Source organism: Triturus cristatus, chromosome 1_2 (assembly GCF_964204655.1).
Source record: "Triturus cristatus chromosome 1_2, aTriCri1.1, whole genome shotgun sequence".
Classification (NCBI taxonomy): Eukaryota; Metazoa; Chordata; class Amphibia; order Caudata; family Salamandridae; genus Triturus; species Triturus cristatus.
The window spans coordinates 913,956,228-913,981,975 of NC_140580.1; the positions used below are offsets into that span (position 1 = coordinate 913,956,228).

Sequence of the window (25,748 nt, forward strand, 5' to 3'; positions counted from 1 at the left end):
AAGTTAAACATACATGACCAACTTTTTAAATACACTGCACCCTGCCCTGTGGGCCGTTTAGTGCCTACACTAGGGGTGACCTATATGTAGTAAAAAGGAAGGTTTAGAGCTGGCAAAAAGTTTACTCTTCCATGTTGAAATGGCATTTTAAAACTGCACAAACAGGTTGCATAGGCAAGCCTGAGACAGGTTTAAAAGTCGGCCTAAGTGGGTGGCACAAGTACTGCAGGCCCATTAGTAGCATTTAATTTACAGGCCCTGGGTACTTGTAGTTCCACTTTACTAGGGACTAACAAGTAAATTAAATGTTCCAATTAAGTGTAAGCCAATTTCACCAGGTTTAAAGGAGATAGCACAAGCATTTTAGCACTGGTTAGCGGTGGTAAAGTGCTCAGAGTCCTAAGAGCCAAGAAAAACGGGTTCAGAAAACAGGAGTGTAAAGCTACAAAGTTTGGGAATGACCCTGCAGAGAAGGCCAAGTCCAACAGACGTTTTCTTTATCATCTTAACAGCCTTCTGTTTGGCATGTTGTTTAACTTCTTTGTCTTTTGTGTTTGTTTTGGAGTTTTCTGGGCATTTCACCCTTACATAAAAAGCACCTTTGTCTGGTTGTGAAGTGTTGTGCCTGAACAAGCAGTGGGCAATGGTCCAGTACCAGTCTCACAGCGCTTCCATTAGGCTATTATTACATTGTAGACGGTGTGTGAAATGCAGTTGTCTTGAAAATAAACTACTAAATACGGTAAGTATTTTCTTTTCTGGTATTGGCTACTTTTTACCCCACACTGTACATGAACGTCCCCATTAACTACTTGTGTTATGCTGGAAGTTGCCTAGCAACTGTAGGACTTTGGCCGAGAACGTGTGGGTGAAATTCAACATTTGCCATTGACGTTCTCCAACCACTCCTCTATTCTCCAAAAAGAAGGTGGAAAGGCATAAGCGATGTTTTCTATCCTAAGTGGATGTGTTTGATTTCTCAATTAAAGTTTATACTTTCATTGGCTCTGGGACCCAACCACTTCCTAAAGTGGGATAAATATTCACCCTTTCAAGCCAGGAACATGGATATAGAAAATTGGCGCCCTGACTAAAATTAGAAGGAGCAAAGTCTGGCATATTAAAGCCGGTATGGAAGTCCTCCTGATAGAGTAAACCTTCTAGGAGGACTTGGTATCCCAACTGGCGGGAAATCGCACAAGAAGAAAACTCTGTACCAGAGGTTGATGTCTTGTGGAGATCCATTTTGAACTGCGACTTTGGCATGCCTACACTGTCCCATCATGTATTGTACCATTCCTGAACCAAAGGCAAACAAGTATCCTCCTCCTAGATCCAGCACTAGAGGGATGCAGTTTTTTTTGCATTTGGCCCCAAGGTCTTGGGGTAGGCCCCAACCTTTCCAAACAGTTTGGATGACCCTTCTATAACCACCATTCTTGAGCTCTATACAGTTGAACTTGTGGCTGTCAACCACCCTTAAGTCCCAGTTTTATATTTTGTCTATTGGCCCATTGGTCTCCCCTGCCAGCTGAAACCCTTGACTGTGATTGGCCAGTTTCCAGAGTAGACCCATGGAGTTTAGTACTTACATGGTCCATTGCTGTGTGTGCCCTCCTTATCTAGTAGCTAATGCCATAATCATTTGACCTTCTAACTGGACCTTGCTTCTTCCTCCAACTTAAGCCCAGTGTGCAGGGCCTCAGCTACCAGATCCCAATTAATCCTGTTAAATAGAAGCACATGTTTGGGAATGCACATTTTACCACCCCAAGCTCAGTTTTTGGACTCGAGGTTGGCCCTTGGTGTATTTTGTGCTGTAAGTTTGGCGTTTACTGTTTATTTAGCTCTTTGCTGGCATCTCCTCCTTCTGGGCTTAGACCCACTGTGATCGCAAGCCTTGAACCAGGGCATTTCTAAAACAGTAGAGTTGATGAGGCAGGTGTATAATTGCAATCTTGCTACATTTGTTCTCTGTATGTGGCATCTGGGCCTCTTGCACGTTGTCAGTAACGTTTGATGCACTATTCAATGTTTGAGCACCAACCACACACGTTGAGGGCATGTTTGAGGACGTTTCCTCTCCTTGGAGATGTAGTAGTGGATTATGGGACCACGGCAGAGTGTTCCTTGTTGCTTTCAGACCATATTTGGTCTGCTGCTCCCTGGGTGCCTTGGGACTGCTACTAGTAAGTGCTACTGTTCTAGTTTTCATCAGTGAAACTGTCAATTAGCTACCGAGAGTGGTTTCAGATTTAAATGTGTGGAACCAGATTTAAATTTGTGGATTTAAGATTGTGGATTTGAGATTTAAATGTGTGGAACCAGCTTCTGTTTTTTTTAACACCCCCCCCCCCCCCCTGGAATTTAAAATTATATTTACACGCTCACTTGCAGGGGCGTCTCTGTGCGAGGGAATAAGTCCTAGTTACTGGATGTTGCTGGACTTTTTCCTGGGGCTAGGAGTTGATAGACCTCACCCAAGATTTACCTATGCTGGGCCTCCAGAAACTACAGTTTACTGCTGTCAGCCGAACCCCCTCAGCATGAGGGGCTGACTGTGTGTACTGCCCATCCCACTGTGAGGTAAAAATTTAATTTTGCATATTTTTGAGCACCCTGTGTCCCATCAGCGGCTGAAGGCTCACATTAGTTCAAGCATGGCAGATTAGGGGCTACCCACAGATTTCAGTTGCAAAGCACTGGGGAATTTCAGTAGTGGGAGCGAAAAGCACCAAAGTGAGACAGCTGCTAAAAATTGCTGTGCACTTTCGTTCCTCCATTAGTATTGGAGGTGAGCAGCTGGGTACATCTATGGATCACTGGGCACTCAATGGCCGTGGACAATAAAAAGAGCATGTTGAAACTCCGGATCAGCCGGCACCCAAAGAGAAGAGCAGCAGGCAATGTACCCTGACACTTATGTAAAAACGTTCTTTTGCTCGTACAGTCATGGCAAGGGGACAAGAGACTAACTGGCCCAAGAGGACATGAGCTGGATTTGAGGGGCATGTCCGCTTAGCCATTTAGATGTTACAAATTGTAAGTATTGGAGTGGTCAGGATTGGGGTTCATTGCTAGGCTCACAGCACTAAGCAGGAAAGCTAGCAGCCGATGCTTTATGGCAGGACTGGGGTGCGTGGTCCGAGCTCTGTGATGACAATTCTGAACAAGCATTTGCAATGCAACAGGTCTCGCATTTGTCAGAGTTAGAGCTATTGGGATTGTAAATTACAATGTCTTATCTATATGTTTCGGTTTGGAGTGTAGTGGATTTATAAACAGAGACATAGCTGCAGCACTGTCTAGAGGACTACGAATGGGGAATTACAACTGGGAACTGAGACACAGCTGCAGCACTGTCTAGAGGACTTAGAATGAGGAATTACTGACGGTGTCCAGAGAAGCAGCTAGCAGCACTGCCTAGAGGACTAAGAATGAGAAATTACCACAGTGACCAGAGATGCAGCTGTAGCACTGTCTACAGGACTTAGAATGAGGAATTACTGACAGGATCAGAAAAGTAGCTGCAGCACTACCTAGAGGACTAAGGAGGACAAATTACAACTGGGACCAGAGAAGCAGCTGCAGCACAGTGTACAGGACTTAAATGCGGAGCTACCGACAGGACCAGAGAAGCAGCTGGAGCACTGTCTAAAGGACTTACAATGAGGAATTACCCACGGGACCAGAGAAGCAGATGCAGCACAGCCTAGAGGACTAAGAATGAGGAATTACCATTGGGACCAGAAAAGCAGCTGCAGCACTGTGTAGAGGACAAAAAATGAGGAATTACCACTTGGAACAGAGCAACAGCTAGTAGCACTGTCTAGAGGACTGACTTCGAATGAGAAATTGCCACGGGGACCAGAGAAGCAGCTAGCAGCAGTGTTGAGAGGACTATGAATGAGGAATTACAACTGGGACCAGAGACACAGATGCAGCACATCAGAAAGGGACGTTCTAGAACGCTATTGCCTGTGCATGTGGGGCGGGGGAGAAGGCGGGGGGATGTGGCATTAGTGAACGGGAGCTTGGCGCATTTTACGCTGGACGGTCCCTGAAGAGAATGCCAAAAAAAAAAAACACCACGAATGTAATTATCTTAGTCTACGAGAGCACACATTATGCCCGTACACGCAGGTGCAGTCCTAGTTTATGTTGATACCTTAAGGCACTTCAACCACCATCTCTCCTCCCTCCCCTCTCAAAGGGCAGCCAGGCTGCCCCCTTCCAAAGGTACCATCTACTGTGGCCTGCCCCCCACCTCCCCCTCCCCCTCCAAGGCACTATCTGCTCACCTCCCTTTACCCCTGCAAAAGCACTGTGTAAGCCAGCTTTAAACTGGAGGGAACCGAAGCTAAAACAAAAAAACACGTACACGCAGCCCACCCACCCCACCACGGCACTATCGGCTCACCTCTCTTTACCCCTGCAAAAGCCCCATGTAGGACAGCTTCAAACGGGAGTGAACTGAAGCTAAAACAAAAAAAACAACAACAAAAAATACACGTACATGCAGCTGCAACAGTCAGCAGCACGTTTCCTATAACCAAGACATTAAACGAGGAGGTGCCGTTCAGCCGAGAAATGGGGATAAAATGTGTTGCAAATAGTATAAGTATAGGTGGCAGGACAGACCGCGGGGCAAATTTACAGTAAGGCAATAAGATGAGAATAGGTGGCAAGAGAGTGCGGGTGAGTTTTGAACATTAGGATAAGTGTTAGGACAGAGTGCGGGGCTGAGGGATAAGCATGGCGAGTTTTGAACATAATAATAAGTGTTAGGACAGAGTGCGGGGCAAAGGGACAGGCACGAGTAGTCACAAATTTGACAATAACTGTTAGCACAGAATGCGGGGTAGATAAAAGGCACGGCGAGGCAAAAACATAAAATTAGGTGGCAGAACTCAGTGCGTGGCAGAGAAACGGTAACTAAAAGCTAAATCAAGCGCGCGATGGGAGCATGTTAGCCCGTGGTGGGAGCGTGAGGGCCAGAAAGGAGCCGCGATTAGGGCGCGCACATGTACTGAAAGCTAAATCAAGCGCGCGGTGGGAGCGTGTAAAACAGAGAGGAGACGCTATGCGCGTGCACATCGCCTCTCCAGGCGCACACACGTTGTGTCTCCCTTCGCGCACCAAACTGACAACAATAGTCTCGCCAAGGCGAAGCAGGCATGCACTGCGTTCGCTAGGTGAGACCTAGAAAGGAGCAGGCACAGTATGTCGGGATTAAGGCAGATTGGCAGAGCTGTATGTGATCTCCATACTGAAAAATAGGGTATGCAGGTGCCAATAAAAATGGCAGCGATGTGTGTGTAATGTTATTATTTTAAATAATGGGTTTTGTATGGCAGGATTGAGGTGTTTGTTCGAATCTGAGTACCATGTAATAGCAAGGAGCTCTGCGGGTAAGGGTCAATGCTTGTTATCCGAGTAGTGTGTCAAAGAACTGGAGTCAGAACTGGAGTCAGTGCTGCCAGGTCAGAAGAAAGGAGCATTGATAAAGCATTCTTTAGTTCCCATTTTTGGAATAGCAGGAGGTGCTTCATCCAATTTTCTCACCTGCTCAACAAGTACTTTTTTGACTACCATTTGGTAGATGTTCAACTTTAAAAGTCTCTGCGCATCACCATAGGACTGTCCACAGCAGAGACCCAGCTTTCATCAAACTGAAGCTCAAAAGACATTCATAGAAGAGCACACTGTGCTCCAGACTGGCACTCCAGCTGCCCAACCGTGCATATCAGGAAGACCTCGGGAGCCTGTGCTCCTCTGGGTGACCTTACTAGAGCTATGCCATAACGCCTAGAGCCCTCCGCGGCCTCCCAGACAAGGGCCAAGCTCACCTGCAGGTTAGGTCTATTGAAAGGAGACAATCTTTAGTCCCATCACTTTCCTTATACAAGTGACTAACATCTGAAGCTCAATTACCATGTACACAAGCCCCATCAAAAACCATTTGGAACGGAGGAAGACTGTTGTATAGAGGAGCAGTTCTTAACCTTTGAACTTCTGCAGACCCCCACTGAATTATTACTGGAAACTGGTACTGACCTAAGCAATGTCTGTGATTTAAAATTCAAGACTATACACAAAAGTACCCACACGAATGATTAAATGTTTAATGTAATTCACAAAGAAATCTGAAAAAACATAAATTGAAATTTAATGGTAAGTTTGGAGCTTCTCTAAATTCGGTTTATAATTCTAAAAGATTGTGATATGCTAATCTCTAGCATATCACTTTGTCTTTTTTCTTCTAATGCTATATTTTTGTTGCCACTTCAATTGAGGCCCCCCATTGTCCACGCTATATTGCGTTTGCTGCACTTGCACTGCTCCAACAAGTCAAGCTACGGATGCCAACTTCATTTTTAGCCTCCAATTTTAAATTCCTTCACATTTCCAGACCGTTTTGCATTTTTCAGTTTTACACTTTTTATTTATTTATGTACACTTTATTAATCTGCTAATATTATTTAATTTTCTATTCAGTCGCGAACACCCAGAGTAGTCGTAGTTGACCAAAGGTTTAAGAACCACTACAATAGAGTAAAAGGCTAGCACATTAACATCTTGTGAATGTGATCACGTAACATGTAAAGTGCTCTGATACCTTCGGGTCTAGCTAACGCTATATAAAACTCACAAATAAATAAATAAAACTTGTTGAAACTCCAATAAGATTAAAATTTACCCAGTCTGTACCAGTCTGCATTAACCACGCCACTGGGGTAAAGTGTTATTGGCCGTACACATACAACTACATTATTAATCTACTATGAGTAATTAGGACTGAAAGAGAAACTAGTGCTCTCTTTCCCAGTCAACCTGAAATGTCCTTTGGTCTCTCCTGGATCAACTCATGACATATGAAAAGTGTTCGTATAATGGCCATTATTTGTGGTTGATCTGTGTCACACCTGGGTGGACTTACCAAGAACCACTTAAAAGTAAATGTATTCTGAATCAGCGGTGGCCAGCGTGGCTCGCGGGTGGGGCGTGGGTCGCAACTGGGGGGGTGAGAAATTGTGCGGGGAGGAGGGACGGGAAAGAAAAAAAACTTATCTTGAGGACGGTCCACGTAGCTGATCCTGCTCTCCTGTCTCCAACTACAGGAGCAGGCAGCCAGGCTCCCTCCCCTCCGCCAATCACAGTACTGCAGCATTGTGATTGGTCTGAGAGCTGTAACACGGCACTAAGCCAGGGGCTGGAGGGGTGGGCATGTTCTCCATGCAGGCTGTAATGCAGCCTGGATGGAGAACAGGGACGTAAGTGTGCATGACTGGTTTAGGCGGCCCGAGAGGGCCGACCAAAGAGTCATTGCGCACTTAGGAATGGGCAAACCACTCCTCCCCTTGCCCTGCTCCATGAGCAGAGCAGCCCCACCCGCCTGCCTGCAAAGCAGCAGGACATGTCACGAAGCATAAAATTATAATAACTTTAAGTTATTATAATTTTATGTTTCTCTTCTTCACACTGCTTAAAAGCAGTGGAGCCGCCCCTGTTCTGAATCTGTGCACATTATTATGAGTATAACATGTGGCGTATAATACAGGTTTCCTATATGAGTATTTCTGTATTTAGCCTCTTGGCCTAACTTGAGCTGAATAGCATGTGAATCTATGAACATTGCGACCAGCATGAAGAGTACCTATTGTGGCTACTAGGTTCCCCTTCAGTGGCCTAGCCACACTGTTTCGGTCAGTACCACTTCCTGGCAACTATCTCTTAGAATTTCTTGTCTGCTGTTCCTGAGACAAACATTATTGGTGGTTTAATGCCCATCACTGTGGTCCGCTTTGTGCCACATCAAAGAGAAGTCATCAAAACACGCATTGGAGGACCCACACACAGCATCTGCTTCTATTCCCATCAGTGCACATACGATGGTGAGGCTCTTGATGCACATGCAGGTTGCTGCCACTTCCATGGGGAAGTATGGAATGGAATGGAATGGAATGGAAAGAGAATTTATATAGCGCGATGGCTACCCAGGGGCGTCACAGCGCTGCAGAGGAGAGTAGGTTGAGCCGGAAACGCTGGATTTAGTGGAGCTGAGGGAAGATTTAGGTAGAAGTTTTATTAAAGAGCCAGGTCTTAAGAAGTTTTCGGAAAGTGAGTAGATTGGATTCTGATCTGATTGGGAGGGGGAGAGAGTTCCAGATCTTGGCCAGATTGTAGGAGAGCGACCGGCCTCCACATCTGGCTCTTCTGATGCGTGGTAATGAGGTGAGGTGGGAGGTCGCGGATCTGAGGGGGCGATTGGGATGATGGGCTTTTACCAAGGGGTGATTGATGGAAGGGCCTGTTCCCCAGTAGGAGCGATGTGCAATGCACATGCTCTTGAATTCGATTCTAGCTCTCACAGGGAGCCAGTGGAGATCCTTCAATCTGGCTTTGACTGAGACTCGGCGAGGGATGTCGAGAAGGATTCTTGCCGCGCAGTTTTGAATGATTTGAAGTTTGTTGAGTGTGGACTGTGGGGCCCCAAGGTATAGGGCGTTACCGCAGTCGAGACAGGATAGAATTAGTCATTGGACCATGATCCGTCTTGAGTGAAACGGAAGGAGAGGGAGGATTTTTCGAAGTAGTCTCATTAGCCCGAAGCAGGTGGCGGCAAGCTTGGTTGCTTGGTGGTTGAATGTAAGAGTTTGGTCCAGCCAGATGCCTAGACTCTTGATTTGTTCCTTGGGTTGTGGGGGGCTGCCTAAACAGAGGGGCCAGATGGAATCAATGGATTTCATGATGTTATTTCCAAGGAGCATTACCTCTGTTTTATCCCCGTTTAGTTTTAAACAGGAGCCTGACATCCAGGCGGCAACTGCTTCCAAGCAATTGTGTAGGCTGTGGTGGGAGTTGAGAGGTGGGTCCAGCGCAACCACTAGCTGTGTGTCGTCCGCATAGGTGACAATTTTCACACCGAAGGGGCGGACGACATCAGCTAGAGGGCTAAGATAAACATTAAAAAGGGTGGGACTCAGGGAGGAGCCCTGAGGCACTCCGCAATTAAGAGGTTTACTGGAGGAGGTGAAATCCTTCTCAAATACTTGGAAGGATCTGTCTGTGAGATAGGATCTCATCCAGGTGAGTGCTGTTCCTGAGATTCCTATCATGCCAAGGCGGTGGAGTAGAATGTCGTGATTTACAGTGTCGAAGGCGGCACTTAGGTCAAGTAGGACGATGGCCGCAGACCCGCCACCGTCCAGGATCCTTCTTGCCTCCTCCGTCACTGCTATCAGGGCAGTCTCCGTTCCATGACGAGGCCTAAAACCCGTCTGGGTGGGGTCCAGTATGTTGTTAGATTCCAGGAAGTCAGTCACAACAGAATTGACGTGTTTCTCAAGAAGTTTGCTGAGCCAGGGTAGAAGGGAGATAGGTCGGTAGTTAGAAGGATTGGTTTGATCGAGGCTGGGTTTCTTTAATAGAGCTTTGACCATAGCTCTTTTCCACAGAGGCGGGACAATGCCAGTATGGAGGGAGGAGTTGAGCAGGTCTTGGATGGTAGGTGAAATCTGACTGGTTATCGGGATGAGAACCCTAGGGGGGGCTGGATCGGTGGGTTTTCCGGATTTGACCTGTCCCATAATCTTTTCTAGGTTGATTAGGTCTAGTGACGGAATGATATTGAGAGCATTGAGTGGGACTGTCGTGGGGCCTATGTTGGCGGTATCGCTGGGCGAGGTGGCGGAGTGAGAGAAAGAGGAGTTGATGACTTCTATTTTATGGTGAAAGAACTCCGCTATCTCCTCACAATGGGTCTGGGTATTCTTGTGATCCTTAGGGGTCTCGGGAAGTTGCAGGAGGGATTTAGCTATCCGGTAGATCTCCTTGGGTTTAGAAGCTGCCTTGTCGATCTTTTGTTCGTAGTATTTGGCCTGAGCTAGTTTGATATTTGCTTTGTAGTTTTTGATAGCTGCTCTATAGTTCGCTTTGTCTACTGGGAGATAATCGAGGCGCCATTTCCTCTCGATTCGTTTGCAGGCGCGTTTAGCCTTCCGTAGATCCGTCGTGTACCATGGGGCTGTGGGGTTGCCCCGCTTGGGATGGGTACTTTCTAGTGGGAGTACTCGGTCTAAGGAGCTGGTAATCCATCTGTTGTAATTCTCGTTGCCCTGGATGGGATTAGAGGTGTTGACAGGTTTGGTGCGCTGTACGATGTCCTGCCATTCAGGTAGGGGGATTTTGGACCAGTTGCGTGACTGTTGAATCGTCGGGGGTTTAGGAAGGGGGTGATTGGGAAGGGTCCAGGTGAAAGGAATGAGGAAGTGATCGGACCAGGGAAGGGGGGAAGGGTTTCCAACGTGAAGGTTGGGGCAGTTGCTGAAGATGGGGTCTAAGAGATGGCCTTTTAGATGAGTGGGCCCAAGGACACATTGCTGTAGTTCGAGGGCATTTAGGCTGGAGGATAGTTCTCTGGTGTTTGGGTCGTTCGGGTCGTCCAGATGGATGTTGAGGTCGCCCAAGATTGTAAAATTAGCGGAGCTAAGTGCAAGGTTTGCAGCTATCGGAGCAAGATTGGAAAGAAACTGACCTTGTGACCCTGGCGGGCGGTATATGAGCATACCAGAGAAGGTATGTGTGGGGCTGAATTTTATATAGAAAGGAAGACATTCACTGTCTGGAAAATGCACGGGGGTGCTAGTGACTTTGTATCCTGTTTTATGGATTACTGCTAGCCCACCGCCAATTCCTTTTTTGCGGTCAAGGCGGAGTATTTGGTATCCAGGTGGAAGGGCTTGTACCAAGTAGGGTTCCGAGTGTTCCTGCAGCCACGTCTCTGTGACGAAAAGGATGTCTGGGCTTATTTCCTCTAGCATTAGGGAAATTTCCATGGAGTGTTTGGGGAGTGATCGGCAATTGAGCAGGAGCATAGAGTATATTCTGGGTTTCATTTTGGGATGGGGTGAGAAATGAAAACCGCACTGGTTGCAGGCGGGGTGTTTTATAGATAGGTCCCATGCGTGTAGGCAGGGTGACCCTGCGGCCTGATTTAGTTGATGAAGGGAGTGAGAACTATAGGTGATGATCTGGCATGGTGGATGAGCAGGGGGGGGGTGGCCCCTGGCCCCGGTCGGTCGCGGACGGGCGCAGACGGGCTTGCCTTTGGCGCGCCCGCAGCGCGCGTCCGCTGCGCGTCCAGGGATTACACATTTATATATGAGGGGGGCGTGGCCTCTGGGCCGTGGGCGTGGCCTGTGAGCTGAGGGAAGCAAATGGCGGCGACTACCACTGTGCCGTGTCAGCGTTCAATCGGCTGCGCGGCGAAGCAGTGATAAGGAAGTTTGAGGTAAGCACTAGGAGAGTGCAGTGCAGGTTAAAAGCAAAGTATTTGTGACAGTTTTACAATTTTTAAAAATCGAGCGTCTCCCGGCTTCCGCCTCAGGAGAGTTGTGCCTCTGAAATGCGTGCTCTTGATCAGCGCACTTTAAATAGCCGGGGCGAGGGGGGCTTGGCCTCTGGGCCGTGGGCGTGGCCTGTGGGCTGAGGGAAGCAAATGGCGGCGACTACCACTGTGCCCTGTCAGCGTTCAATCGGCTGCGCGGCGAAGCAGTGATAAGGAAGTTTGAGGTAAGCACTAGGAGAGTGCAGTGCAGGTTAAAAGCAAAGTATTTGTGACAGTTTTACAATTTTTAAAAATCGAGCGTCTCCCGGCTTCCGCCTCAGGAGAGTTGTGCCTCTGAAAATGTCCTATAAAACAGCTGGGGGGCATAATGTCCATTAATTTGGTTGTTTCTCAACCACCAAGGCCCATATCGAACAGCATGTTCTACACATGACCGTGCTGCACCTCAAGGAGCACCATAGTCAAATCGGCGTGAATTATCTGGCAGACCTCTTCCAGATAGTAGAAACATACATGCATGGCCACATCTCTTATCACACTTTCTCGTATCTACAATTATACCTAGATGCTGCTACTTACTTGCAGTGACAGTCAAAGGAAACTGTCATACATTCTTGACACCTAAACACTTCCTGAATAGGCTACAATTTTCCCACACACATATTACCTATCTACACAACAGCAGTCTATGATTACACATCCAATGCCTCATCCTTTCTACTTCAAATTTACGCACAGGAACAAAAACACAAGGCACAACTTCGGTCACCACAGAAGATATCGTATATTGCCCATATAGCCCAGAGGGAGGCACTCACTCTTTCATCCATAGCAACATACACTATCCATGTAGCCCACAAGACACTCTTCCATCAAGTAGTCTGGAGTAACATGCTCCTTTTATTTTATTTATTCTTATTTTATGTAGTTTTATATAGCGCTAACTTGACCCGCAGGTATCAGAGCGCTTAACATAGCACCAGTTGCGTTACATGAGGGCACATTCATTTTTAGGTCTCGCCTGAGCCAGCGCTTTAGCGCTGCTCTGGCGAGAGTTTTAGTAATCCAGGTTTTGGAAGTGCAAACTAGGGCTTTTCAGGCCTCTAGCTACAGTGCATGTGCGCCGGGCGCTCGCACCATTTGTCCGCCTGCATGATCACTTTCGCGGCCGCTTTGATGTTCAGTGAGCCGCGCGGCCACTGAAAACATCAAAGCGGCCGCGAAAGTGCACACCATTTGCCAGCCTGCGTGCCTCTCTCCCCTTAGTGCGCGCGATGTGCCCTACCCCCCACCCTTATCCCACTTGGAAAAAGTCACATTGCATACATCATGCACAAAGGTGTATAAGTGTCAAATGTATTGTCCATCCGCATCATTATTATTTCGCTTTCGAAGATTTTTCGAAGGTGACAAGCATGGTATTTTCAGATGCCCAGATTGTCAGCTTTCCAAAAGGTCGTTTGCGGCGCAATTTACCGAAAAAAAAAATGCTTATGAGGAGGTATAGATTTGTTTCTTTCACAATACCAAATTTTGGATACTATTTCACCTGATATATTTATTTCTAAACTTTCCCAACATGTATGGGGATGTAAATTATGCATGATCCACGAATGTCAAAACGTGTGCGGTTTATTAAGGGGTGAACACAAATATTATTTCTCGGTCTAAGAATTTTTCATGGTGACCAACTTTAGTCACATTTGCAAAACAGAACGAAATTAACTTCAATAAAATGATTTGTGGAAAATATATGCGTATTTTTATCTAAACCTAATGAAGTTGCATAATTAAAAAAAAAAAACTCATCAATCTATTCCAGCATTAGAAGCTTGTGTAAATGTACAATTTGCAACACATGCATTCAGCAGGTAAAGTAAATTAATGTTTTAAAATGGGAATCCCTAGGTAAGGAGTCGAAGCTAAGAACATGTGATGTAAATTCATTTTTAATACTACATTTTTGTTATTCTTAATAGGCACATCAGCACTTGCCATGATCGCACATTACTATGTTAAGCATGGGCAACCCTAATTTCGACTCTACTCATAAAATTCCCAGTCCGAACACAACGATTCACGAACATAGAAGGAACAAACAAAACATGCATTGGCGTAGCCAATAGGTCTCGCCTTTGGGACCTTATAAGTGTTTAGCCATGCAACAGTTGTTGTTGCACCAAGGATATTGTGCTGCATAACTAAATACTTATAAGGTCCCAAAAGCGAGACCTATTGGCTGTGCCAATGCTTGTTTTTGTTAGGCACGGGGAGATTAAGTGATTTGCCCAGAAACACAGGATGTTCAGCATCGTTGCCGAGACTCGAACCCAGTTCTCCAGATTCGAGGTTTAGGCCAACTCCTCTCCAATTGTACTTTCATGTCTTTCCAAAAGTACCATTAAATGTAAGTTCCATACTATAGTATTTATTTGGGCAAGCGGCCACTCTTTCTTTTCTAGCTTTGGCTGGTATTTTGACTTCGCACATTGAGGGTGGTCTGTGCTCACTGCTACTGTGACAGCAGGGTGCTTGGAGGGCAGAATGGAAATAAATATGGTTCAGACCTGCTTTTCCACTGAGACCAAAGAGCAGGGATCCCCAAATTAGTTGGGGCGAAATCAGAGTTTTTCCACCAGAGGGTGGGGTATTAATGAAAATAGGCTAAGCGAGGAGCCGTCCATTTTTTTATCATTAACAGCAACATCCTAGAGTCTGCAGTAGTAATCGCAAGTAAAAAAACAGAAACGTTTTGTCTTCTGCAAAGTGGACGCAAGCCGGAGACGCTTGCAAAGGAGTTCTGTGAAGTTTGGAAGCTGTGAAGGGTGCCTGCCTAGTGCTGGGACGAAGCCCGGATTGGTGAATAACGTCCACTGCTCTCGGAGCAGGGCCCCTGTCTGTTTGCATCCGCTTGGCTGTGGTCAGTGAATGACCTATCATTGCCCTTTGCCTCTACCCCTGTCCTGCTGGGTATGGCCTGGCGGCTCGTGCGAGATTTCATCAGTTTATGGTGCAGTTCCCTGGGTCTGGGTAGTGGTCATGCCTTGGTCTTACTGGCCATGCCGCAGGATCAATGATTTGCAGCGACGGGTATGTTCAAAGACACACATGCTGTATAAGGTACATTGTAAAGTGGACATACATCCATATCCAGACAAACTGCAGATTACTCGCCTCTTCTTCGGCTGCAATATAGGCATTCCCGATAACGTGTTTGCCCATTGGCCCGCACTATCTATGTTTAAACGGCTCTGGTCCCGGCTTTCCCAGTTCAAAGGGATTTAGTTTGAGTGCCCCAGCGCAAGCGGTTTGTGCAAAAGAAAATGGAGAAACTATTGTCCAAGAATGGAATATTTTTTCTTTGGACATCGTGGTCCACGCATACCGTTAGACCTCGATGTTGCTTCTTATATAGTCCATAATTTTGCAAATCTGTCTCTGGTGTGTCGGCGCCCGTGGCGCGCGCACCCCACTGCTCGTCACGGCGCGCGCCGCAGCGAGCGGGGCTGCTCGCGGCCATTGTTGCGCCCTTGCGCCTAGCTGCAGTCAGTGACTCGCACGCGGCGCTGCCTCCTGGGGAGGGGGCCTGCGGCAAGCCCTCGCGTAGGATAATCCAGGGCCGCAGCCGAGCTGGCGTTCACCTGTCTCCAGTGAAGTGTGCTTGGGGGAGCGCTGATGGATGGGGGCGGTGCGTTTGAAGGTAAATAAGTCACCGCTATGAAGCCGGGCCCCCACCCCAGAGCCCACCGCGCTGCCGCTAATTAGAGCTGTAAGCATTTTCCGAGGAGCTTCTAACAGCCCTTAATGATGGCGCGGTGGCAGCGCTCGTTAGCTCTTCATTAGGAGCTGCAGATTAACGGGGTCTCAGCTTTTTCAATAACGCACAGGAAAAAAAAAATGTAAAATGAGGGCGCCGTGGCGGGGGTCTGGCTCTTCTCTGCGCACCCGGCCCTCTTTTTATCTGCTTCTCCTTCCGCTGCTCGTTAAACCTCCGCAGCCTCCCGCCTCATGCCGGGGATCGATGGAGGCCTGGGCCTAGGATTGGGGCCTTTGCCGCAGGCCCCGATTGTGAGGTAACTGGGCCTGTCAGCACGTTAAATGTGGAGAGCAACGTCGACACCGCCATGAATCCGACCCAGACTCCCGCCTGCGAAGGGAAACGGTGGGAAATCTCAGGAGCTACAACGCGAAAAGGCGCTGCGAAGGCAAGCTGATGGCAGTTGTGCGCTACTCACATGCTTATTAACAATCAACAGTTTCAGCAGTATGAGGCGGGTTCGTTGTTGCGCACAAGAGGGACGGCCATACTGCCCAGTGATGGTTGGAACCTGCTTTCTTATGAAGAGGCATTTTTGGCACACCACCTGTTGTCTCGAGGCAGTGTGCTCCAAGTGTTCACAAAAACTCTTTCGGTTATTTGAAGTTTGTTTCTGCTAAATTACTAGACGAAGAGTTATAGAAGAGGGTGCTGTTTTTTTAAATGGGTGCAAAAGTTGGCTTTCGCCCAGACTGCTACTGGTACCATTGCGTGGTGCATAACGGTAAATGTTGGAGGTGAATATTGTTCAACGTGATGCCAGACCTTTTCTCCAAACAGTGAATTTTGGTTCAGACGTTTTTAAGACTTTACATATAGATTATATCTTAATCCTGTGGGAAAACCTGCAATGTGTTGATCATGTTAATTGCATTAACACCAAGATGGCTTTTTATTCGCTGTATCAGAAATCAAGTTATATTATTGCAAAATCCATGAGTCAGTGAAAAAGTATCCAAGTGGCCTTTACCTTACATCCCCATATCTCAAACGTTGAGGCACAAAACAACCACAGGTTCCCTTGAATTCACTGCTGTCTTCCGCTGCAAGCAGCTGGATCAATGCACGACGTTCTGCAGGCACAGAGAGAGTTAAAATATTGTATATCCCTTTACTGACAGATGTTGACCCGTTGTGAGCTGCATACATGCCTGTGGGTATGCATGCGCAAGCATCATGGTTGGTTACTGCAGAGCCCTTGATAGCAAGTCATGGGCCGACGTAACCGGTTTCGTGTTGAGCTAGAGCATAGTGTATTGAAATATCTTTTTGCAGTGACTGGGTAGGGTAGTTTCCTGAACGCAGCACTAAACGCAACGTAATATAACATTTTTAATTCTCCCACCTTAAACCACCTTATCCAATGAGCTCATTGGTAATCCATGCTTTCCGCTCATGCAGTGATGACTTCAGGGACAATTAATTGCAATTTATTTTCTGAGGTCTAGGAAGGAGTAGACAAGAGTAGTGTTTTTACAGACGGTGTGTCTTCATAGTACGACACTAGTTATAGCGCATGGCTTCTGATGGGTGATTTCAGGCAGGTGGAGGGTGTTCTACATTGCTTTTGCATGCTTTCTGCAGTAGCCAGGCCTGCAGTGTTGGCTAATTCCACCTATCCCCTTGAAGGCCAGGTTGGGTGGAGGGAGTGGGGTTGGCTGGTCGTTTTGCACTCTTCTCATGATAACCAGGCTAGTGGTGAGCAAAGACCTATTGTAATGAACACTATTCCTAATCATTGCACCCTTTAGATGGAAGACTTGAACCTCCCTGAAATCAAACGGAAGAAGATGAATGAGCAGAAGGAAGATGACAAGAGGGAGTTCAAAGACCTCTTCGATTCGGAGAGCAGCTCAGAGGATGAGGATGGAGGTCTCACTGTGAAAGGTGAGCAGAAAGAGACTGCACCAACAGGTAAAAAAAGGGTATCTGTACGCTAGGGGAGCAGGAGAATGGTCTAAACCTGGCAGAAAGGTCGGGTGGATACACCTGTTGATTGGAGAAACAGTGCTGCATCTTGGGAGCCCAGGAGAAGGATCTGCACTTTGAGCGAGCAAGTAAGTGAAGGGTTAGAGAACAGACAGGCTTCCGTCACTAGGAAGAGGTGTTAATAGGGTTCATCACTCAGACCATGTGCGGTGCTGGACATTGAATATGTGGGAGGGAGATTTTTTTTAAGGAGTCCTTCAAGAACCTTTGCAGGAGCAGTAAAAGGAACGCATGCTGTAGCGTAATGAGCCCCTGAACTTGAATAGATTGTAAGGGAGTCTTTATCATAGTACAGGTGCATCAAATAATACGACGTCACACATGTCCTAATTTTGTCTCGCAATTGCTCCTGGAGTCCCAGTGTACTTTTGATGGTATGCCATTGGCCTTATCTCACGAAGAGACGTTGCTGTTTGCGAAGGCACTCATGCAGTCGACGGCATGTCTGTCTTCTGTCTGGCAAACTCGACTTTCAGAAGGGAAATTATGCTACAGTGCACCAGGACTCTCTAACCTACCCCCTACCACGCACGTCACACCTTGTTCTGTCCCTCCCTATAACACCCCAAACGCTCCTTGGAGAGTTTTCACTAGTTTAAATTATTGCAGCCTCGTCTGTGGACAGTGGCAGTTCATCGCTGAAACCGGTCTGACACTCGTGTACCTGATTGCGCAAACACATGGGAATCAGAAATTGTCCTCCTTTAAGCTTTTGTGAACTGTAACCTTTTTTGTCCCTTGCTATAGTTGAAAATGTGTCTATCGACCCCTTGAGTCAGTATGAACCCTGTAATGATAAGCTGGCTCTCCAGGCACCTAGGACGAATGGACGTACCGAGAGAAGATGATTTTTGCTTCATAGCTTAATCTATGTCCAATTTCTCCCCCAGTAATTTAGTTCAGCGAGTTTATTTTACACATCGTAGCTCAGGTTTGTTTACTGTTGAGATTATTTCTATCAGTACTTGGTCCTACTGAAGAAGAGTACATGCTTATTAAACATTACGCCGCCTTCTGCTGACTCGTCCAAGAAAACAGGTTGTCCAGCTCTGCCAAGCAGATAGATCAGAAAGTTTTCCTTCTCAAGGACTTGAATATAGGACATTGAATCTACAGCAAAGGGATCACTGGTTCTCCTAAATCTATCTAACATAGATGCTCTCATGGTGCCCTGACCTACACTTATGCCGTGGGGCATTCCTCCATTATTTACTTCTGTTCAACCTGAGTGAGCCGTTATGACCGGGGGGGACTGTTGCATGTCTGACTTCATGGACTTCCACATGGAAGTCACTTATCTTTTTCTCTGATCACACTGGTTCACCATGTTGAAGAAAGGAGCCTTAAAGCAGCACTCCAGATTAGTCAAAATATCACCAGCTCTTGATTCCTGAAGTTGTACTGGGGTACAGTGGAGCCATTCTTTCAGGACAACTTCTTTCTTCGCAGGATCAGAATATTAAGCTGAAAGGGCAGGGTAGGCGAGGAAGGACAGCAAGAAGGAAAGCCACTTTGCTCTGCATTACCTGGAGACCTCTAGGGTTAGGAGAAGCTGGTACCTTTAAGAGTCACATCCTTTTTGCGAGGCCCCTACCCACTCCCCCTTGGCATTTAGTTCACTCTATGAACAGTAAACATCATGCTTTTGAGGAGGACTCTCAGAAAATTCACCCACTGTGTTTTGAACTTCATTTTCTGATGGTTTGCTCCTCGTGAAGATTCAAAGTCCTGCCAAGTGGCCAGGCCACAGCGGCCTGTGAATTATCTCTTGCACTGGGCCTTTTTTAGAGCAAAGTGCGAGTGTACACAGAGCAACCTGGTAAAACAGGAGATCAGTTTCATACTTAAGAGATCAAAGGAGACCATGCCATGCTTCACAGCATTTCGTAATTGGAATTACTCAAGTTAGCCACTTTACTTTGTGGGTCTGTCTGGATAATATGTAAATGTAAGCAGGTGTCTGTCCATAGTGATCCCTACGGTATGAAGGGATTATTAATCATTGTAGTCCCTTAAAACAAAAAAATCTCGGAACAGGACAGTAGTTCTTTTGACGTTTAGCGTTTTTCTGTTGGCTGACCTTTTCACTATTTGTATGGGGAGATGTGGACCACATACACACTGCCCCCACCGATGGGACAGATATCCAAACCTGCCCATACATCTGACCTGTCTTAAGCGTGTGTCTCAGGGGACTCTGCCTGTAAGTCGACAAAGACCCCACATTTCACTGCAACCTTTGACAGCATCCAGGCTACCAGGAACTGTCGTTGGTGGTTGCTAATTTGTCATTAAGGGGTACTGGCCTACCGGTGCTTTTCAGAAATTTGCAACCACTCCCACTTAACCTCGGGTTGTACCTCCATTGAGTAGGTGTGGAAGGTGTCATGCGTGGGACAAGGAGAAAGTATACAGAGTGGCTGCTCTCCACATTTATCCCCAGTGAGCGCAATATTTTGCCTCCAGTTACGTCGCTGTGTGTTGGGCTAAAGAGGTGAAGGATTGGCTGGCGGGGGTAGAGTATCCTCTCTTCCCTTCCTTGTAGAACCAGTTTCCCTTTGCTTCAGTAAACCCACATTTTCCCATCATCTGTGTTGGGCTGGCTACCACCTCACAACCATGTCCCTGTGGCTCAAGTAATCTGGCTCGAATCTAGGTATGTTGTATTCCGTGGTCTAGTAACTGCTCAGTTCACTAATTCAAAGTATAACAAACTTTTGAAGACTTGACAACCCGTGAAGTTTGCGGAGAAGACGTAAATGACTCGCATCAGGGTAACCTTCATAGAGCTCAATGCTAAATAAAAGCTAGCAGCTTGTGACAAACGGTTGCAAATATAAATATAAGCTACAGGCTCCTGATTATTTTTCTTACTTCATAGATTTAGCTGAATTTCTTTTTTTACCTACATTTATCTAAAGTCTGCTTCTTCTTAGGTGGCGGGCTTCAAACGGACATTTAGTATGAGTGTTATTTGCCATGTCCAGATCTTACTTATCCAAATATTTGTGAAGCTTCCATTTGCGCTAAGCTAGGAACATAACTGTCCTTCCTGTGGTGCCGACGGAGCCAAGTTCTCTCCAATGCTTTGTGCTTTTCACAGCCACATTGCCATTTTTGCAGAACCAGGCTTCGTACAAGCTTTTTGGATGTGTCTGCTTGCCCATTTCCCTGTACAACATACTTCTGTGGACCCACCATTCTTTGCTATTCAACCAGATTCCGCACACCACTCCGTTATCTGAGGTGCCGGTTGAGATAATGTGTCCTCTTGTGCTGTGCCTGCTAGGTAGACACCATGGTTTCTCTGTTCAGTATGCTCCAGGTTACCTCTCTATTGTGCCCAATAAGCTGCACTCAGTGCTTACTCAGTCGGAGGCCTTATATGTTATGGCTTGAGTGTGGGATACAAGGTGCTTAAGGCTACAGTCTCCCTACATTTAAGGCTGGGTTGGGTATCAGACGTCAGTTGTTACTCTTCCTCCGTCTGTCCCCTAAAAATAAAATTGCTCCTAGTTTGGAGGAAATGTAACTCCTCTGTTTTTCCTTTGTTTGCATTGACTAGGGTCACTTAGGAGAGGAACAGATGAGAACACATACAGGAACAGTGTCAGTGGTGCAGTGTGCTTCCCCGCACCACCCTGGATGTTTGCGGTGGCTCTCAGCAGTCTTGCTGCATTTCATTCCCTGGAATGTTCCTGCCTTTGTTTCCTCCCCTCACTGTTACTGCCTATGGTCCCCTCCCTGTTGTTCACTCATGTAGCGTTAAGTGTGCTACAATAGGTCCAGCAACTATATTTGCGGTGGCTCCAAGCAGTGCTGCTGTAAAACATAGTTTTTTCTTCATTTTGTTTTTCCTCTGGCACAAGCCCCAACCCACTCAATTGGTGCCAGTGTTCTTCCCCTTTGTTCCTCAGCTTCAGTGATGTACCAGTGTAACTGTGGTGCCCCTGTCGGTCTCACCACCATTATAAACCCTGGAGTGTTCTGCCTCACTTCACCACTTTGTTCCTTTTTTATCCTGTGCCCCATCTTTCTCTGTTCCCTTTCAGTCCAGTGGTAAGTTATGCCACTAAAGGATTCCCACCACTCCGTCGCTGCTGAGTAGCGAAACTGTTGTGTAGCGAAACTGTTGTGTAGCTTAAGCCCTGTGGAGAACGATAATTCAGAACAGTGCAAACCAATTTAGGTTTTTCCTTCCTTGGTTCACTTGTTTGACCAAATCTATGAGCTTTATTCCGATAGGGGATCATCAACAAAACCGGGGAGATGGAGTGGCCTATCGTGCCCACTATTATCTTCTGATTAGCGCTGTTGGAGAATCAAGAATGCTATGGAGGCCTTACGATTGTTATTATTGGACAGAGAGAGACTCAGACCTTATGGGATATTTGCTATAGTACCTCTGAAACGTGTACATTCCTCTCTGTCAGCAGAATTTAGAGAACAAGCCTGACCGGTTTTGCCATCCTAGTGTACTGTCTGCATTGAGCATTTCATGAGCAATTGGTGAGTATCGAAGGGGCTACATATAGCTCATGAATCCTGGCATTTCTGCTCTACATTAAAGACGTATAGTCGAGCGGGCTCCCATGTGTCTTTAGCGCACTGGGATTACCAGACTGAGATAAAGCAGTGGAAAACAGTTGCAGGGGGAGTCTGCAGAACACTTACTGAAACTTTCGAGGTTACCAAGAGATAGGATTAAGGATATGTCTGCATGGTGTATCTCATGAGCACTGATATGTACCTGCCTATATTATTGTGGGGTATGAGGAGTCGTCCACTCCTCACATCTCACGAATACTGTGAGCTCTTAGTGGGTGGGAGTGGGGCCTGGACTTCTCATGGCCATTTACATAACCAAAAGATGGAGAGAGCTACACAGTGCATCTCAAAAGCTGTGAGAAGACATTTGAGCATTTCATGAACTCGTGCTACTAAAAAATGTGCGCGATATTTCCACATGGGGCATGTCATGAAGGGAGCAGAGGGTTAGGTGGCAGTCCTTGCCGGACATTGTTTGAGCTCCGATAACACATGGTAGAACATATGTCAGTCAACACTGGGTATCTCATGAGCTCAGCTTTTTAGAGAGGTCCCAGCTGTACATTTTAATGAGCTAAGAGGGTGTAACATGGGGCCTGCTCATCTCCTCCTTGCTGAAGGCATCAAACGTAGATGTTTTTGCACTGTTCATCTAAAGGGCCTTGACCCTGTTAACCTTGGTTACTGAAGGGTTTGGGAGGTATCAATATGATGCCTCTTGAGCCCTGCAGGTGTGGAGTAGTGAAGTGGGATCAGCATTAGGAGAAAGGAGGTCTTGTCTGCCCTCATTGCAAGGGGAGTGTTAGAAATGGGATTTCTGGTTGGCTAGGGCAAGCGTCTTAGCCAGGCAGAAACCACCACTCTAGTCAGGGCGAGGGAGTTACACACTAAAGATAACGCCTGCTCACCCCCTTGGTAGCTTGGCACGAGCAGTCAGGCTTATTCCAGAGGCAATGTGTAAAGCGTTTGCGCAACACACTCACACCGCAGCGACACACTAGGCACACCACAAAAGAAACTCCACACAAGGTTATACAAAAATATCCTTTGTATTACTCCTAAAACACATTAGAATGCGATCACATAAATACACTGTGCCACCTGGCACAAGGTATTACTTTACAGAGGATTATATACACTATAGGGCCAATCGGGCCGCTGTCATAACCAACATATCTCACCATTAGAGGAAACAACCATTAACTACTGGTAACATTGCACCCAGCATAGAACCTCAGACAACACATTGTTTGCAGTGCACCGTAGTAAACACTTATCAGAGTGCACCTATCAGTACAATCACCGTAGTGATGCGCAGGGTACCAACCTTGCCATTGTAACCCCAAAGGCTAATCACATCAGTGCATAACATAGGTCATAAATCCCTAGGCCAATCCGGCCATTGTCATTTCAGCACACGTAGTAAAACCCAACCAGTAACTACTGGACAAGGTGCTCTGGGCACCACACATATCGGCATAAACATATAAGGCCTCAGCATCAGCAACAGGGCACCACAGCATTAGGCATAAACCACACCCACCATGCCCTATCTTGAACACTTGTAGGTTGTACATATCACTACATGCGCCCCACAATCAGCGCAACACTTGCGCTCTCCTTTAAGGTACCTGGTGTCCTTAGCATTTGGGCCACATGTCCACCTATCTCCTAAAGGATGGCAATTTCTCGTCCCCGGGGGCCTCCGTCGAGGTCTCACCTCGTTCAGGGGCACAATGTCACGAGCAAAGGGGCGGGTGCAACTCGCCCTATCCCTGCCAAAGAATGCTCCCCGTGCTGTGTCTCTTGCAAGGGTAGCTGCCCACTACCACTCTGGGCAGCTGCTCTACTTGGCCAAAATTGTCCCCCTGAAAGGTCCACACTTGGACCGTGGCCCCGCTGAAGTGGGCTCCGCTATTGCCGCAGATGTAGTAGAAAGGAGGGGGGGGCGCCGTGCCCTGCTCACCTCCAGTTAGGCCCAGACTCCATGGGTCCTTACCCCGACATTGTTTGTCTCGTCGCGAGACTTGCCACCACTTGTGATTTGCCTCTCCCTCGACAGGTGAGAGAGGCGGGGAGGCCGCAGAATGGAGCCCGCGAGGCTCCTGTCCTTCTTTTTGCTCGGTGAGCCCACAGGGCTCCGTCTCACTCCTGCCACTAGTCTCGTCCACAGCAGGCCCAGGAGACACGCAGGGCTCTCCTTATCCGCCCGGGAGCCCCTCCTAGGATCAGGCTTCAGTGCACAAAGCCCTGCCCAAAACCAAGCGCAAACTTCGCCTGACTTTCGGCACTCTGGGGATCATGGCGCGGAACCTCCGTTAATTTCCAGCTTCCGTGCCACGGCGCGACAGCACCTGTCACAGTTGAGGTTGGAGTCTTCTTCTCGGGCCCTGGTAAAGAAATTCAGACGGGCCCACCACACGCTTTTAGAGGCACAGCGCCTCTCGCTTACTGCAATGAATCCTGGGAGGGAGTGCCCTTCAGGCTACACGTGGCGCTCCACTCCGCACTTGCCAACAGTACACGCTGGTGCCTCACCATAAAAGCGTTCCAACCCACGCTTGGTCTTAAAGAAGAGGAGAAAAAAGGTGCTCCCCACGCGCTGTCACCAGTCATGTAGTGCAAGCCACAAAGTCATGGGGGACCACAGGGGCACACCAGCAAAGTGTCCCCAGGGAGGCCAGCACAAGGATTCCTTTTAGGCAAAGTGGTAGTCATCCCCCCCCCCCTCCCCCCCCCCCCCCCCAGCCCCAAAAAGGCAGCAGGCCAGCACTTCCTGCAGCCCAGTTTCATGGCTTTTCCTCCTGGTCTCACGCAGTCTTCTGTTCCAGGCAAGCTTCAGTTCATGGGGTCACAGCCCCAATACTTATACCCCTTATTGTCTCTGTTCTCCCCCTGCCACAGGGCTCTGTGCCCGGTCCAAAACAGTTTTGAGGGGCACTCAAACATTTTCTCATGTGCACAACACCCTCCTTTGTCAGTGTAGGTCCTGGCCCCAGACACACCACAGGGGGGGCGAAGCCAGCATTGTGTGAGGCAGGCCCTGTCCTATTCAGGCCCAGGTGCTACTCCTCCCACCACTCCAAATGCAGATTGGCCTATTCAGCCTAGTGCTGACTCACCCAGCCCCTCTGGAGCCAGGGCACCTCCCCAGTCCCTGTCACTCCAGAGCCAGACGTGCAATATACAACAGCCAGGCACAAAGACACATAGCACACAGAAATGCCCACTTCTAAAAGTAGCATTTCTAAAATGGTGATAACAAATCTGCGAACACCATTGTGCAGCATTTATTACCACTATTCCAAACTTGACCACTCTACTATTCTCAGATCAGGAATTTCCACTGAAGCACATATCTGGGAATCCCCAATGCATTCCTATGAGAGTGCAGCCTCACAGTAGTGAGAAACCAAAATGGCTGTTACTACCAGAATATGCCACACCGTTAATGCACATGTCCTACCTTTCACCTACATTGCACCCTGCCCATAGGGCTAGCTAGGGCCTACCCTAGGGGTGAGTGATATGCAGTAAAAGAATGATGGATTTAACCCAGATCTTTTGACTGGGGGTGAATGTTTTGATTTGTTCTGCATTCCGTTCATCAATTGTGTCTCTTTTTCTTTCTCGCCCTAAGTGTGCCAGGTATGCCCAGACGTGGGTCCCGGGCTCACTGTGCCACTGGAATCAAGCTATCCTGGCTGATGAGGGGTGAAACCCCGAAACAGGTCCTAGGATGCTTGTTTCCAGTCCAGGGAGAACCTGGCTTGGCAGTTCAGGCTGGACTGTTCCCATGAGGCACAGGGTCAAGACTGATTTGCTTATGGCCATGTCTGAACTGGGGTGGCATAGTGAGCAAAAGAATGATGGATTTACCCCAGATCTTTTGACTGGGGGTGAATATTTTGATTTGTTCTGCATTCCGTTCATCAATTGTGTGTCTTTTGCTATTTATACTAGGGGCTGATAGGTAGTTTCAGCCCCCCTGCCCTAATATTCACAAAGGGCCCTAGGAGGTAGGTCATGCCAATCACAGGGGTA

At 47.5% G+C, this 25,748-nt stretch overlaps 1 protein-coding gene across 2 annotated transcripts in view; it reads left to right on the forward strand.

Moving 5' to 3' along the window:
* Positions 1 to 25,748, forward strand: part of NOC2L (NOC2 like nucleolar associated transcriptional repressor) — a 487,814-nt gene that overhangs the window by 409,922 nt on the left and 52,144 nt on the right. For both annotated transcript variants that reach the window (XM_085609671.1, XM_085609672.1), the window contains one exon: positions 16,919 to 17,054. In XM_085609671.1, the coding sequence (XP_085465797.1) occupies positions 16,919 to 17,054 (136 nt within the window). The remainder of the gene's footprint in view (positions 1 to 16,918; positions 17,055 to 25,748) is intronic.